At 35.5% G+C, this 16,883-nt stretch overlaps 1 protein-coding gene across 1 annotated transcript; it reads right to left on the bottom strand.

Moving 5' to 3' along the window:
• Positions 1–232: 232 nt before the first annotated feature.
• On the bottom strand, positions 233–16,862 carry dnai3 (dynein axonemal intermediate chain 3). Its single transcript, XM_052593101.1, has 23 exons — positions 16,739–16,862; positions 15,968–16,027; positions 15,796–15,849; positions 13,429–13,613; positions 13,237–13,341; positions 12,996–13,157; positions 12,723–12,922; positions 12,530–12,646; positions 12,233–12,423; positions 11,422–11,546; positions 11,071–11,160; positions 10,259–10,339; positions 8,880–8,987; positions 8,667–8,740; positions 8,411–8,564; positions 7,076–7,160; positions 6,865–6,989; positions 6,687–6,750; positions 4,340–4,470; positions 3,191–3,395; positions 3,030–3,121; positions 1,749–1,871; positions 233–580 (listed from the first exon to the last, which is right to left on the bottom strand). The coding sequence occupies exons 2-23, from the start codon at positions 16,017–16,019 to the stop codon at positions 440–442; spliced, it is 2,664 nt and encodes an 887-aa protein (XP_052449061.1). The 5' UTR covers positions 16,020–16,027; positions 16,739–16,862; the 3' UTR covers positions 233–439.
• Positions 16,863–16,883: the final 21 nt, after the last annotated feature.

The raw sequence follows: 16,883 nt of genomic DNA on the forward strand, positions 1-16,883 counted from the left end.
AAACCTAAGTTTAGAATCTGTTGAATCAATATGAGCCGGGCTGAGCTTGATCAATATTGTACATTAGTGTCTGAACGCTGCTATAGATGAGCTGTCGGAGCTGAAGCCGCTGAATTAAGAGCGTGTTTGATTACGGAGATGAACCGAAGCCAGTAACCCGAGGAAGAATCAATCTTCAAGGTCAGAGCGCAGAAGCTTACAAGAACAAAACACCCGCTTTAAAAAATGGGCTTTTAATGTTTTACATTCAGGAAGCAGAAACAATAAAGTTGCTGTAGCTACAACATTCAAAAACCAAAGGAATTCTCATACTTTGCAAATGGAATTTCCATCAGAATTCGGAACTAATCAATTAGAATCAAATCGGATTCAAACGACACAGTAAGCAGAACTCTAGAAACTTCACGATTCATTGTGTACTGATGATGCTTCTAGTGTGTTACAGGTCTGCTCTGTCCTCTGTTTCGCTCAGGAGCCCCATGTTCCTCAAAATGACCTTCTCCAGAGCCAGAAACTGCTCGTACTCCTTCAGCGCTTCGGCCTCCAGTTCCTCTTCCTGTTTGAGTGACATCACCGGCTCCTGACCAACAACAAACCGTAACAAACACAAGTCATCAAACACGAAAGTTCAAAGACGTTTTCAAAGCTTCACGAGGCTTGGTGAGTCCAAGAGCAGTCCGAAATCAGTCAAAACAAGTGCACACGATGAAAAAGAAAAAATACAAATCTTACTCAATATTTTCCACAACTAATTTTTAAACATTCTTAAATCAGGATTTAAAAAACAAAGTCAAGATTAAGGCTTGTTTTCTAAAAAAAAAAAAAAAAAGGTTAAATTTAAATAATCTGATGAAAATATATTTTTCTTGTTTAAAGCACAAACTCCCTTCATTTTGATAAACGTTTTATTTATTATCTTAAATTTATAAATGAATCTTATATTTAGATATTTTAACTTGAAAATTAAGATGAAAATACAGAGAAAGAACATCACATTTTACAGTGTATTACGAGTTTTTATTTATACTACTGTTTTTAGCTTATGCATTATCTTGTTAAATATGCACTTACTTGCATAAACGTCCAGAAAATAAATCTGAACTTTGGATAAAGCCAGTTAGATTTTTTTTGTTTAATTTTGTTGACATATTGGAGACATATTAGGGATTTTGGATTTCTCTTTTCATCACGTTATGAATCATAAGATACTGTCAAAAGGCAGAAAAAAAATTCACAATTTTTTAAAGATTAAAATGTTAATATAAATCAGTGTGAATGATACATGAACAAACCCCTCAGTAAGAATATAGAGAGGAATAAAACTGCTAAAAACAGATGCAAATGGATCTAGTGCAATACAGTAAACACAAATGTGCAGTTTAGATCTTTTCTTTTCTCTAGTCTGAAATAACATGAAACGCCGAATATCCCAGAACCTCCCAATTGACCGGTGCATGAGAAGCTCTGGTTTTTGCCTGTAGCGGCTCGCCCTCCATCACAAACATGCAGTGTTTGTCTTGAAATCCCTCCAGCATCGTGTGTGCGTGGGCATCAGTGGGGTGTGAAAAACAAACGAGTGTGTTTCTGACCCTCAGAGAGACAGACGGCAGCATACCTTCAGATTTGGTAAATATATATTCAGCAAGTCTGAGCGGGTCTGGAATCACTCAAACACACATTCCAGCTCAACTACAGCTGCAGGTTTCATCTGCGTTTGCCATCACACACACACACACACACACACACACCGTCTTCTTCCTCTGTTGTTCGGCTTCCATCTCTTTCTTTTCCTTCTCGTGTTGAATCTGACGTTTCTGGAAGTACTCCAGCCGTTCCTCTTCCTTCTCAAAGTACTTCTTCACGATCTGCCTCTGCAGGAAACACACTGCGCTGTTATACACGCACGCTCTGATCCGAGCCCTACCTAGACAGCATCATAGTCACCATTACAGGCTGCTCTGACCACATGATGCAGCTGCCTTATAAATTACTACATTTTGAGCCAAGAGGATGGGTTTGTTTCTTCATCAGATTTGGAGAAATGTAGCATTGCATCCCTTGCTCACCAATGGAAGTGAATGGGTGCCGTCAGAACGAGAGCCCAAACAGCTAATTAAAAAAAATGTTTTATCTAAAATCTAGTCCATAATCCATAATAACACTTCCTCCAGTGAAAAAGTGCTCTAAACCAATCTGTGTCTGGATTCTGATGTGAGAGACAACAGCAGATGCACTTCTTCACTGGAGGAGTGTTATTATGATTATTGACTCTATGTGTTTGAGTTAAAATCATCTTAATGCTGGATTTGTTTCATATTTTGTCTTCTCCAGATGTTAGATGATGGACTGTGGATTATTGTGATGATTTTATCAGCTGTTTGGACTCTTGTTCTGACGGCACCCATTCACTTCCATTGGTGAGCAAGTGATGCAATGCTACATTTCTCCAAATCTGATGAAGAAACAAACTCACACATTTTCAGCAAATGCTAATTTTGGGGGGAACTATTTCTTTAAATACTGTATATATTTTAAGCTAAACCCAAAATCCATTGTGATGCACTGAACGGATAAATTGTGGGAAGTGTTGATCCTAAAATTTTTTTTATTCCAAAAGCACTCTTAAGTTTCTGGGGTATGTTTGTAACAATAGCCAACAATACATTCTATGGGTCACAATTATAAATGTTTCTTTTATGCCAAAAATCATTAGGATATTTAGTAGAGATCATGTTTCATGAAGCTATTTGGTAGATTTCCTACCGTAAATATATCAAAACTTAATTTCTGATTAGTAATATGCATTGCTAAGAACTTAATCTGAACAACTTTAAAGATGATTTTCTCAATTTTTAGATTTTTTTGCTCCCTCAGATTCCAGATTTACAAAATAGTTGTATCTCAGACAAATATTGTCCTCCGAACAAACCACACATCACTGGAAAGATGATTTCTTGATGACCCACAAATTGACTCTGATGAGTGTTTCTGTGGTGCAGGGTCTCATGTAGTTTAGCTGATGTGCTCACCTCTCTGTTGGAGGATCTGCGCAGGGTCCAGGGGATCTGCAGGATGTGTAGTGTCCCGAGACGGTCTGAGACGGCCAGAAGATGCTGCTTGGCTGTGGAGAGAAGGGAAGTGTTATCCTCTGAGGCCTGCTCTTCTGGTCAGCAGACGCTGTGTGTCTTACAGGAGATGCTGCTGGTGCTGATGCAGGTGACCGCTGCGCTGCTGATGTTCTGGATCTGGGACGGCTCGTGGCTGGTTTGGAGCAGGTCCCACACCTCGATGCTTCCGTCCTCCTTCCCGATGAAGAAGACGGCCGGCCGGGACAGGGACCAGTGACCCGTCGTGCGCAGCATCTTTGAGCAGGACGAGCGGAGGAGCGGGCCACTCTGAAACAGAGATCAGGTAAAGAATCAGACCGCACGTCCTCAACTGTGATTAACTTAGTCTCTTATAAGGTGCATTCATTTGTATTATTTATTTACAAACACACATAAGGTTATGTTTTATAAAAGGATAACAGGAAGAAAAAAAAGGCAAAACATTTTTTTAAGTGATATAAAAAAAGAGAGAAATTCATATAAATCTGAACCTGGAATATTGATGAACCTAAAATATTTATTTTATTTAAAATAATGTTTTAGTGTGTTTTATTTTGATTGTTTTCATTTTGAAAGTATTTTTTTAATTTGTTTCAATTTAAACATATTTTATTTTTTTATTTAGTAGTTTAGAAGTTATACTTGTAGTTTATAAGTATTTTTTTATTTATTTCAAATAGATTATTTCATATTAATTTTATTTAGTTTTACTTTGATTGATTCTATTTTAAAATTATTTTATAGCAAATACAATATTTCATATATTTTTATTTTTATTTTAAAAGATTTCTTATTGCTACACTTTGTTTTTATTTTAAAATTATTTATTTATTTAAATTCATTACTGAAAAATAATAAACAAATATTTTATTTATTTATTTATTGTTTGTGATATTTTTTTTTTAATTATTTAACTTTTTACTTTTTTTGATGATGTATATATGGGGGAAACAGCAAAATAATTCATTTGTATGGAAACAAAAATTACATTTTCAATTTAATTTGTGCAAAATGGTAAAAAGATTGTAAATTCATATAAATTTGAACCTAAAATATTGATATATCACATATTAAAGGGTCTATAAGAAGATTATTGCTACTACTACTACTACTAATAATAATTTCATGACTTTCTAAACTCCTGAATCAGTTGAACTTTATGAGGTGAAGGCAGAAAGACAGAATTGTTGTGTATAAAGAACACAGCTGTCTGGGTCTGAGCGTGACCTCACCGTGACCCCTTCCTTCCAGATGGAGAAGCTGAAGCTGCTGACCGTCAGGAGGATGTCTCTGAAGAACGGCGAGCGGCTGACGGTGTTCACCAGAGTGTCATGAACCAGGAGCCGGTGGATGGGTTTAGAGCCTGACAGAAAACACAACATCTGCACAGTACAAGTGACCAGGAAACCAGGCATCACGGACAGTGTATATTCTGAGATTTTTCCATTCAGGTTTGAAAGCACATGATGATTAAATAATGACAGAATGATCGTTTTTGGCTGAATTGTCCCTTCAGTTGAAGCCTATAAAGAAGGCAATCCCAGAATGCACTGCGACAGAGCAAAAACATGTAGTTTATTAAGATATTTTAATAATGAGATGTATTGATAAGAACAGTGCAATCTAATCTCAAGTTCTGTTTACAGTCAGATTTCCTATTGAAAAGCAAATTAATAATTAAACCATAAAAAACATTCAAATAATTAAAAAATAAAATTATTTTTATTTATTTCAAATAAAGTATTTAATCTTTGTAGTCATTTTTATTTTAAATTAATTTAATTATATATATACATTTATATCAAATATATACTATTTATATAAAATGATAAAATTGTATTTGATAAATTATTTTATAACAATCTATAATTTCATAATATATATATTTTTTAATATTTCATGTTTTAGTTTGATTTTATATTAAAGCTATTTTTTTTTCAAATGAAATATTTTATCTTTATAGTAATTATTAGTATTTTTTTTAAATTATTTAGATTTTTTTTATTTAAGATTAATTATTCATTTAAATTTGGATTGATTTTATTTGATTGTTTTTTGTCTTTTTAGTAAAAGCTATTTTTTTTATTGTTTCATTTATTTAAAAGATTTATTTATTTTATTTTTTTCCTTTTTAAACTAAGCTTGTTATTTCGATTGCATGCATTATTTTTCTATTTCTTTCTTTTTTTTTTCATAAAATTTGCTAAAAATAAAACGCTTACTAAAATTGTATATATTGTATTTGTTGACCTGCGTGTCTGGTGAACACTAATAGAGGCAAAAGGTATTTTGAAGGGAGACGGATCAATGCAGCATGAGTTACAGAAAACAGATGAAATCCTAGTGAAAGTCTTGATTGAGATCGAATGCTCACAGTTCAGACACGCTGCTTTTGCCCCTCAGCACTAATGAAACTCAATCTGCTGTAATATTTCTGGGTTTACAGGCTGAAGGTGGTGGTTTGGAGGAATTAGGTTTGATCTCTGCCCAAAGCGATGAGCTCAGTGTTTGTCTGGTGCCTGTGGGAAACCGCATGAACAATGAGACTGATGGACTCATTACACACTCGTCAGCGTCTGAGAAGTGCAGTATACCTGACAGACTCATAATAACCAGGTAATTGTGTGGTTCCCTCATTAATAGTGAAGGCTTTAGTGAGGTTTGCTTTGCTTAAAGACTCTACAGTGAGATTTCAGTCTCATGAGAATATTTAATATATATTTAACATTCAAAAATAGTTAGTACTTCAACAATTACACATTTAAGCATGTTCACATTTCACTAACGGCAGTTAATGCTCACATGACATGCAGGTAAACAAACATTATTTATTATTTATAAAAAAGATAGTTTTAAATAAGTATTTATTAACATTTCTAATTTTTTCAAATCAAATATTTCATATTTTTTGTGAGTGTTTATTTTAATTAAAAGCATTTATTCATTCATTTAAATTGTTTAAGTAAAATAAAATAAAATATTCATTTCTTTTAGAATATTAGTGTATTTTATTTCTAATTTATTTCAAATTAAATATTACAATTGGTATTTTTTTACTGTTTTTTTATATTGAATAAAAATGCTCTGCTTTTTATTTATTTTTTTAAAGAGATTGCTTATATTAAATAAATAATTTAGTTTTTTTGTAAATGTTTTATTTTAAATCGTTTATTTTTAAAATATTTACTTTATTTCGAAACAAATATTTAATCTTTTTAAGAAACTCTGATTCTGAATTTATTGTATTTGACGTCTTTTTTAGTACGTTTTTTACATTTTATAAAGTTTCTTTTTTTCAGAATGTAGTGTTAGCTGCATCAAAAAATCCTAAATAATATATTTGTACGGAAATAAAAACATATTTCATTTTATTTGGTTTAAATCACAGCAAACCATTTAAATTCAAAAGGATTTACTCTTAATTTTCTACCGTCCGGGTTCCCCGGGAGCCGCCGGAGGTTCAGGTTCTCGATCAAGAACACAGTAGTGATAGAACTCAACCATCACTCATGACCTCTGACCTCTAAATCTGCATATATATGTGTAAAAATGTGTCGTTCGGCTGTTTTAGTGTCTTACTCAGCAGACGTCCGGAGTCGTTGTCCTTCTCAATTCTCCAGTCAGTGTAAACGAGTTCACCATCCTGATGCAAGCACAGCCAGAACAGCAGTGTGCAAAAACACATGTATTAATAGACTAATGGTCAAAATCAGTGACATTACTAGCAGCTTATGAAATGCACAGAGGAGCGTCTCACCTCGGTCCCCACGTACAGCTTGGTGCTGATGTTCTCCAGAGGTTTCTGCTGTTTGGCCGACGGCACCCGGAGCTGTGCGAACCCGCAGCCTTCCTCACGATCCACGCTCTGTGGAGGTTTGTCTCCTGAAGAGAAGACGGACACTGACAGATGAAACGGTGCTGTAGAGTCAGTGTTAATCTTGTGTTTAATACGTGTCCTGGTGTCTCACCTGTAGGACAGTCCACTGTATTGTCCCTCAAGCTGAACTTCAGAGGACTGTATTCACCGCTAGAGCCAATCTTTGGTAAGGACACCTGCGGTAAATGGAGTCCATGGCCCATAATTTACCCAAAGTTAACAGTTATTCCTGGGTAATCCTACTCATAAACTTATGTTTCACACTGTTCATACCTAAACCCTGGGTAAATGTTCTCATTTGCATATTTGTGTGTAAGTTTCCAGTGTCACAAACTCAACCTGTTTATGGAAACTTGTTTCTGTTACAGAATTATTATTATTTTTTTAAGGTAACTGCGACTATTTTCTCACAATTGTGAGTTTATATCATAAAATACTGAATTCTTATAAATCGAAACTATTTTTTTTTTCTTAATTCTACATCTACATCTCGCAATTGTGACATTTTCCCCAGAATTTCAAATTTACATCTCACACTTCTTACTTTTCTTACGATATTGTATTTTTTACATCTTGCCATTTTTACTTAAAAAAAATATATATATATATATTTTTTTTTTTTCAGAATTCAAAATATAAATCTTTTTTTTTTAATTCTCAAAGTTTCTACATTTACATCTCACACTTCTTACTTTTCTTTCTGTATTTTGTTTTGACTTTTTATTTTATTTTTATTTTTTTATCAGGATTCAAAATATACATTTCGCAATTTTAAAAAATAATTTTCCTCAAAATTTCTAAGTTTACATCTTTTCTTTCTATATTCTATTTTTACATCTTGTAATTTTGACTTTTCTTTTTCTTTTATTTATTTTTACCAGAATTCAAAATATACTGTACAATTTTTACTGTACAATCTTGCAATTTTTACTCTTTTTTTTCTTTCTAAAAATTCTAAGTTTAAATCTCGCAATTCTGACTCATTCTGAGAATTCTAAAGTTTAAATCGCCTCTTTTAAACTTTGATCTTAATATCCTCCATGTCTGCTATACGTACGCTGCAGCTCCTCAAATAATGAAAAAAATAAAAAAAGGAAAAGCAAATTAACTTTCCAAATTTAGAAATAATTTTCCTTCATTTAAGTAGTGTGAGCGCGCAACGATGCTCTAAATGTGTTGGCATAACAAAGTGATATTTCCTGTTTTCTTTCCGCACATCCTACGAAGGCCTTGTTTAATTCTAGGTTGAGGACACTTCGTATACACATGCTACAAAGGATTTGACACAGCTATTGTTTCAAGTTGTTTTCCGCTTTATACGTTTGTGAAACATATGACACAGAGCTACACTTACCCAGGTTTAGCACAGTGTGAAAAGCCCTAGAGATGTCTACGTCTTAAAACCATGTTTGTGTGCATCACATACACGGATGAAGGGTTTCCAGGTCAGGTTCAGGTGTTTGAACGTGTTGGGAACACCATGAGGGTTTTCCAGAGGCTTCTCCTGAGATTTCTGTTTCACGTCGGTGAGGGACTGAGACACAGCACGAGGAGGCCGAAGATCCCAGAACAACACACAGCTAAAATATACACACACACACACACACACACAGTGAGGAGAGAGTTTGATACTAAACTAGAACAGAAACATGAGTGTGTGCATATAGTGTAGATATCAGCACCAATCAGGAGCGCATGTCACCAGCTGGACACAAACACGACTCGGGTTTTCCACCGGGATCCCTAATTTGGACAACTGAGAGACAAATGTTTTTAGATTAATATATCAGTGTGAACATGGCCAGTTCAGTTAAACGTCAATCTCTTAAAGGTACAGTAACAGTTTTATTTTTCTTCATCATATTTAATGAAAGCACAGTTAACCTCTTGTGTACCTCAAAGTTTTCCGGCAGCCACTTGATGTCTGTGATCGGGGCTTTGTGTCCGATCTCTATCCCAGATACAGCACAGTACCGGACCACCGGAGTCACGCTGTTTCTGTCCTGGAATAACAGAAATAGAAAGAATTGGCAGCTGTGTTTTTACAGTTTATTTTTATAATTACATTTACAGATCTTACATTTACAGTAACTAAATAATATTTCATAAAATTAAATATATACCAAATAATTTACTTTTATTTAGTTATCTAAAATGTTTTGTTTGCCTAATACCATATATATGTGTGTGTTCTGTGTATTAATTATGCATATATTAATACAGACACATTTTATAAAATATTTACCTGTCCATATTTATATTTATATAATTTAATTTATAAAGAAATTTCAATTTAATATATTTTCTGAAATATATACGTATATGTGTGTGTGTGTGTGTGTGTGTGTCTGTGTGTATGTGTGTGTGTGTGTGTGTGTGTGTGTGTGTGTCTGTGTGTGTGTGTGTGTGTGTGTATGTATATATATATATTTACCTGTCCATATTTATATTTATATAATTTAATTTATAAAGAAATTTCAATTTAATATATTTTCTGAAATATATACGTATATGTGTGTGTGTGTGTGTGTGTGTGTCTGTGTGTATGTGTGTGTGTCTGTGTGTGTGTGTCTGTGTGTGTGTCTGTGTGTCTGTGTGTGTGTGTGTGTGTGTGTGTCTGTGTGTCTGTGTGTATGTAACATTTACAGTAAAAAGTAGGCAGCTGTTGTTTCCAGAACTTTATTTATCTGTAGATTTTACAGATTTAAATTTACAGTTAAAAAAAATTATAACCGAAATAAGCTAATATACAAAATATTTTACCTGACAACCATCTTTAAAAAAAAAGTACTGTACATTATAAGATGACTTCTTTTCACTTCCAAAAGCCATGAGATGTCCCATCAGATATACAGTATTAAAGAGTGAGGGAACAGGTTTTTACTGTACCATTTTTTACAGTTACGATATTTTTTACAGTGTATCTGAACAAGCAAATACCATAACCCAGGATTGTTTTTACATAACGCTCATAATAATGACTGGAAACTAGCACAATCTTTATTTATATATCATTTGTACATCTGAGGATGTCATGACATGTCTCTCATATGGACGCAGTATGTCAGTCCACACACAGTAAACAGTTGTAAACACAGATGCTCTTAATAACAGCAGGATTATTTTTCTCTGATTGTGTGAGAGTGTTTGTATAAGCCTCTGTTAATTAAATGACCTCTAAATAGATCATCAGGAGTCAAATGACTGGTTGTGGACAGCCGCTAGTTTAAACACACAGCAGCTGTGTGTGTGTGTGTGTGTGTGTGTTACTCACTAGATTGTTTGACATGTTTTTGCCGCCGCTGCGTGTGTCCTGCAGTCTCTCCACATGAGCTGAGATATCCCATAATACTACCTGTAAACACAAAATCAGTGAATAATTACACTGCGTGTCATGAGTTAAAATAATTACACTGTTAGCATGCACAGATCCTTACATTGAACATTATTATAACCAGATCATAATGTGTTTGCTATGTTTTAGGGCTATGTGGAGAATTGCTTGCAGATTGTAAGCGATTGAAAGCCATTTAAAGGAAAAACAAATAAGTGACTTTTTTGCATCGTAAGGCAAAGCAAGCTTATTTATACGCCACATTTTATACACAATGGTTAATCAAAGTGAAAAAAAACAAACACTCTCTTTCAGGTTTAAACTGATGGTAAAACTAAGGACATTATTAACTATCTTTACATTTATTTTGAAAGATGAAAATCACGATTGTAGAAAGGGTTGTTATATTTTTGACAAGTGCTTGTGGTGTTCGGCCAATCACAATGCACTGGGGTCAGCTGGCCAATCAGAGCAGACTGTGCTTGTCAGAAGGCGGGACTTTGTAGAAAATGACGCGTTTGAGAGAGGCGGGGCATAGAATAATGTACAGTATTTTAAATATAATGTGTTTTTTTTTTACACTAAAGCATGTAAACATATTTTGTTACACCAAATACACAAAATAATGATCTTTAAAAAAGCATCATATGAGCCCTTTAATGTATTGTGATTAATCAGCTGGGTAGTTTGCTGATATCTGGTAAAAAAAGGAACTGAGAAAGAAAAGATCATTTTGTGATCTAAATGTGCACCTGGCCGTTCATGCAGCCGCCAGCGATGATATTTGGGTCGGACGGACAGAACTGGAAGCACAAGACATCATCAGGACATTCCAGCTGCAACTGCAACACAAGCAATGGACAGACGGATTCAGGTCTAAACCGCTCTTCTGTTCAGGTCTTCTACACTCAATCTCACATCAGCTTCATCCTGAAACCATCTGCTCAAATACTGAAACTTCATTCAGGTGTGCTGGGTTTCTGCTTCTATTTAAAGTGATGCACAATAGAAAAGCAGTATTTATGTATTTTGTACTAATACAGTATACTGGTATACAGTATACTGGTGACAATTGTGACTCTGATAATGATAATTATGATTACCTGTGGATTTATTGGGTCAGTGAAGTTCCAGAAGAGAATGTAGGACGGGTTTAAAAGGAGTTTAGCCGAGTTATCGATCCGTTCTTCAAGGGAAAGTCTCTCCGTCATGGACACAGCAATCACACCTGCCACACACACACACACACACACACACACACCTATTATGCAGAATAATGGCAAAAAGGAAGTGCAAATTGATCAGATTTGAACAAAATCCATACAAACACACAATCATTCATGTGTCAGATTATTTTATTTATTTATTTATTTTTTTTACAGTATTTATTTTTTTCACTCTGTATATTTTATTAGTATTTATAATAATATTTATATTCCTATAGATATTTATGATATAGATAGCATAGAAATTTTGTTATCATTTTATTTAACACAACGGCTGTTTGTCTACCGGAGTCATTTTTAAATGTTGCATATATATATATATATATATATATATACTGTTTTCATTTGTTTTCATTTATTTTGCACTGTAGATATTTTATTAATTTTATATGTATTTATTTAATTATTTTTTGCAATATGGCTTTATTATTTTAATTATTTTATTTTATATAGCACATTGATTTTTATTTTTTATTTTTATTTTGAATTATGGCTGTTTTATTTATTTATTTATTTTCTGATATGAATGTTTTATCTTTTATTTTGCATTATGACTATTTTATTTTGAATTATTCTATTTTATTTCGTACTAAAGCTATTTTCTTTTATTTAATTATTTATTAATCTTTCTCACTTATTCACTTGTACTAAAATGATATATGAATCCTAATCTGATGCAGGTGCTGACCGCTGATGGTGGGATGCCAGCGGATGTGGCTGATGGTTTTCTCTTTGCTGAAGTAAAGGTCCATGAAGGACTGATATTCCTTCAGCGTGGTCTCTGTTTTCCCCATCAGCGCGCCTTCGTCCTCACTCAGCGCTGTCCAGTCGTCACAGAAAACATCCGCGATGTGATTCTGCTGCAGGGAGATCTCAAACCTGCGAGACGTCAGCTGAGCTCAGAATGCATGAATACACAACACCGTGCTAACTAACAACGCGTGAGTTGTGGGACCTCGGAGATGTCACCGTCTCCTCGTCTTACCTCGTCAGAACAGATGTGATGAAGTTCTTCATGTTTTCCGATCGCAGGTGATGTTCTTTCTCCTCCAGGCTGAACTCTCGGGACTCGTACTGGGTCCAGGTGTTCCTTGGGTACTTCCTGTAATGCATGCATCATGGGATATAAATATGCTCCAACACAACACAGTTCAGAGAGAGTTGCGAGGTGTTTGTACCACAGTGTCTGAGTGGACGAGTGTTTGGTGTCACTGGAGGCCTGGACGGCTGTGTGTCTCTCCATCGCTCTGATGCTGAAGCTCTTGTCCTGGTACGATGGGCACTCCACGAACCCCTCTTTCCCGTCCAGAGCGCCGCGGTCGGAGAAACACACCGGAGCGCCACAGCGCCGCAGGAGAGGAGAGATCTTATACCTGAGCTGGACAGAGAAACACACAGGTGAGCTGCTGTAATGCCTCAGGAATGGCTTTGAGGAACATCCCATGTCTTACTCTGGGTCTGGACGCTGTGACCGACTCTTCCTCGATCTCCTGCTCGCTTCCGAGAGACATCCAAGGGTGAGACTCTGGAGTTTTTGGTATGATCATATCCTCCTCCTCTTCCTCCTCCTCTTCATGAGTTATCTGCTCTTCATCATCACCCTGTACTGAAGGCTACAAACACAACTGAACACTGGTTACCATCTTTCTATCTATCTATTTGTCCATTCCTCCGTCTGTCCTGTTTCCTCACCTTCAGTATATTGTGTTTGGCCTCTACTGTGAGCACCAGATAGAAGCTCTGTCCGTATGTGAAGTCTCTGTCGAACACCAGCAGAAGCTCATCTTCAGGGTAGTCCTGCAGAAAACCAATACATACATTTAGGCCACTCTAAACCGGCTCCATCTACCGAGGTTCGGATCTTCTTCAGCTCATGAATCTCACCAGCACTAACTGTTTGACCGGGCTGAAGTCAGACACGGACGCTCTGGTTTTCATGTCCTGCACGATGTCTTCTTTCTTCAGCAGCTTGTAAGGGTTTTCTCCGGTTAAATCCTCATCTGCCCGGCAACCAAACAGCTCCTGTGTGGCAGAGGTCAGGACCAGTGGGAAGATGTAGTCGGGATGATCTGTGAGGGGCGGAGTCACTGGGATCAGGCATTTTTATTTTATTTAACCAGGAAAGGTCCCATTGAGTTACAGTAACTCTTCTCCCAGGGAGTCCTGGCTGAATAAGGAAAGCACTTCTTTAATCTAAAATAAAAACCTAACTTGGGTCTGAGGTTTTTTTTTTTAAGGATCTCAATATGGAGCCCAAAAGACAATTTATCATCCAAACAAATACCTAGGTATTTTTTTATGAAGTCACTCTCTCTATTGGAGTACCACTTTGTGTTAAAAATAGTGAAATCGATAAGAGAATGTGAATGTTTTTTTAATACCAGCTTTAATCCTACCAGAGATTTTTGTTCCTGACTAAAGGCAGACTGTAAATTATGAATTGAGACATACCAGAGATGTACAAAATATTATAATCTGTGTACAGTGTGTTCCATCTACAAATGGAAAATAAAATAGGTCCCAAAACGGATCCTTGAGGGACACCCATTTTTACTTTTAGCAGGGATGAAGTACAGTTATCTTATGCCACACCTATTTAGTACATTGCTACTAAAACCTATGTTTTGCTGTCTTTGCAGAAGACAATGATGGTTAACAGTGTTGAATGGTTTAGATAAATCAATAAATAAAGCAACACAAGACGTTTTGTCATCTAAAGCATTTATAAAATCATTCATAACATCCGAGTTTACATCCGTAATTGTGCTGTGTCCTTGCCAGAAATCAGACTGAGTGGGACTTAAAATACAGTTGCCAGCTAAAAAAGTGTTTTAGTTGCTCATTTATTAGAGACTCAGCCAAAACAGATATTCTGGAGATTGGTCGATTAATGTCTAAGGCTGACGGGTCTCCACTTTTTAATAATGGCAGGAAAAATGCAGATTTCCATGACTTGGGGATAGAACCACTGTAAAGACTAAGATTAAAAATGGAGGAAACAGGATCAGTATATAGTTTGGCTGGTTGCCAAAGCGTTGCTGTGAAGTTCCTAAAATGCTGTGTTTGGTTGAGAGGGAGTGTCTGCGCAGTCGCTAGTGTTATGGGTGGCTACTATTCGTTAAATTCTCCAGTTGCTCTTTGTTTAATCACTGCACTGATATTAAAGTGACCTCATTTGAGACTTCTTTGTATTAAAGGCTAAGTTACAGATACATGATTGGGAGGTTAAGTACTGTATCCTAAAATGATTTGGTACATTTCCAGCATCCTTCATTGAGGGTTTTCACCCTTTATGTCTTACAGGTGTATCAAGAACAAAAGCTTTCAGCCGTTTTCTCCAGTGTTTTACTGACAGGTGTGCTCTTAAATGAGTGTGTTAGACAAACAGAGATCTCAGCTTCCCGTCAGAGCACTATCTGTGACGTAACTGAACCTGACGTGAGACCCATCATACTGCATACGATGCTAATGAATGGCGACTGAGGCTGTCAAAATTCAACAAGTATGTGTTCATGTTATATTTTGTCTGTGTGACCTCATCAACACCATCTCTCTCAACAGAAACAGCTGAACATGTTGTAGCGACAGCATTCAGGTCATTTAATCCATAGGAGCCGCTGGCACTTTACTGCAATGGAAACTCGTGTGGTGGTATAGCCCGTATAATTACACAACTGCACTATCTCTACTAACCAAACACACGTGCCCTTCAGAAAACATTAAAAGGAAGCTGTCTGGGATATTGAACGAGCCCTGTTAGACATCAATGAGGGTTTATGACTGTACAAGCCCCAACTGCACTGTTTGTTATGATGCAGTAGCTTGTTCTGGTCAGAAGAGGTCAGGTGATGACTTTAGTCCAATGCATACACCAACACAATACAAAAGGGCATCGAGATGTGTTTTTATGATGTGGTAACAAGTCCAGGCACTGCTGTAGTGTCCTAATATGTAGTCTGCTAAACAGTATGTATGTTGTATGAGAGAAAGGAGGACTGGCTACGTGCCTCCAGACATGTCGTTTGTATCTCAGTATCTTTAATCTGATCACAGCTCCTGATGAATGGAAAAGAACGAGTGTTTTCATGTTGGAAACAGCCCTGTTTAGATGCTACAAACAGATCTGAGAATCTGATTATGACTGATTTTGGTACTAAAGACCCTATTTGACATTGTTAGTGGTCTTCAGAGACAATACAATAAAATGCTACAAAAAAATATAACCTTATAGGAGCAATATGAGACACTTACCAGGTTCTGATGCACCTTCATCTGCGTTGGGAAAATGATTCTCCTTTTTTTTATCTGCAAAAAAAAAATTAATACTTTTGTAAGGCATTAGAACCCTGAAGATGCTTTGGATACTGAGCAATTATTTAGTGTCACATTAGGATTAAAGTTTATTTGGACAGAATATCTGTACCTTTTCCCTTGATCTTACGGGCCTCTTTGCTTTTGGGTCTCTTTGAACTCATGTCTGCAGCTGGAATAGAAAGAAATATATGTATATATATATATATATATATATATATATATATATATACATATATATGTGTGTGTGTGTATTTTATTTAAAAAAAAATTCTGGGAGGAAATAGATAATGCAGTATATTTGGAATCCGACCCAATAAATAAATAAATACATTGGCGACATCTGGTGTTGAAAAGTTATATGACAAACAGCTGAATCTCGCAGTCTTTTAAAATGTATAACTTTAATCCTTATTATTTATATTTGAATGTTTAACCTTGACTGAAAAGTCACATATTACTCGATTATCTAAAAAAAAAAAAATGCAACCCAAACTAACGTAAGTGTATAAATCATTTAACACAAAGCTGAGTTAAAAGTGACTTAAAGTCCTAATCTTAAACCTTAAAAAAAAGCTATCGTAATGTGTGTGAAAGGTAACAGTGATGTTTCAGAAGGTAATACCATGATTAATTTACCATGATTAACGCCTACTGAACGACAAAGAGTATTACACAATTTATTTTTGTTTACGAGCTTCTATCAAAACAATAATGTTAACATTTATGTCATTTCAAGCGTATAACGTACAGATAAAATCCTCAAATATGTAAATACAAACTCTAGCGCGATATAAAACTGTCACAATGTAACATTCCAATATTACACATACAATCGTTTTCATGTTTTTAATATATAATCTCAGTATGATTCGAATCTTACCTCTGATTAAGAGCTTTATGGCGTTGTTTTAATACTAAAAAACAAAAACAACAACAACAACAAAAAAAGCTTTATTCCGACTAAACAGCGTGAAGTGTATCCAAACATCCGGCGTCACAGCCCGTTGCTATTGGTTTCAGAGGCG

The sequence above is a fragment of the Carassius gibelio genome, chromosome B23 (assembly GCF_023724105.1).
Source record: "Carassius gibelio isolate Cgi1373 ecotype wild population from Czech Republic chromosome B23, carGib1.2-hapl.c, whole genome shotgun sequence".
In the NCBI taxonomy this organism is placed as follows: domain Eukaryota; kingdom Metazoa; phylum Chordata; class Actinopteri; order Cypriniformes; family Cyprinidae; genus Carassius; species Carassius gibelio.

Coding starts and splice junctions, on each gene's coding strand:
- dnai3 (XM_052593101.1), bottom strand. CDS start 16,019: ATGAGTTCAAAGAGACCCAAAAGCAAAGAGGCCCGTAAGATCAAGGGA. Junction 11,547..12,232: donor CTGGCATCCCACCATCAGCG/GTCAGCACCTGC, acceptor TGTGTGTGGCAG/GTGTGATTGCTGTGTCCATG. Junction 6,751..6,864: donor AGCTGTACGTGGGGACCGAG/GTGAGACGCTCC, acceptor TGCTTGCATCAG/GATGGTGAACTCGTTTACAC.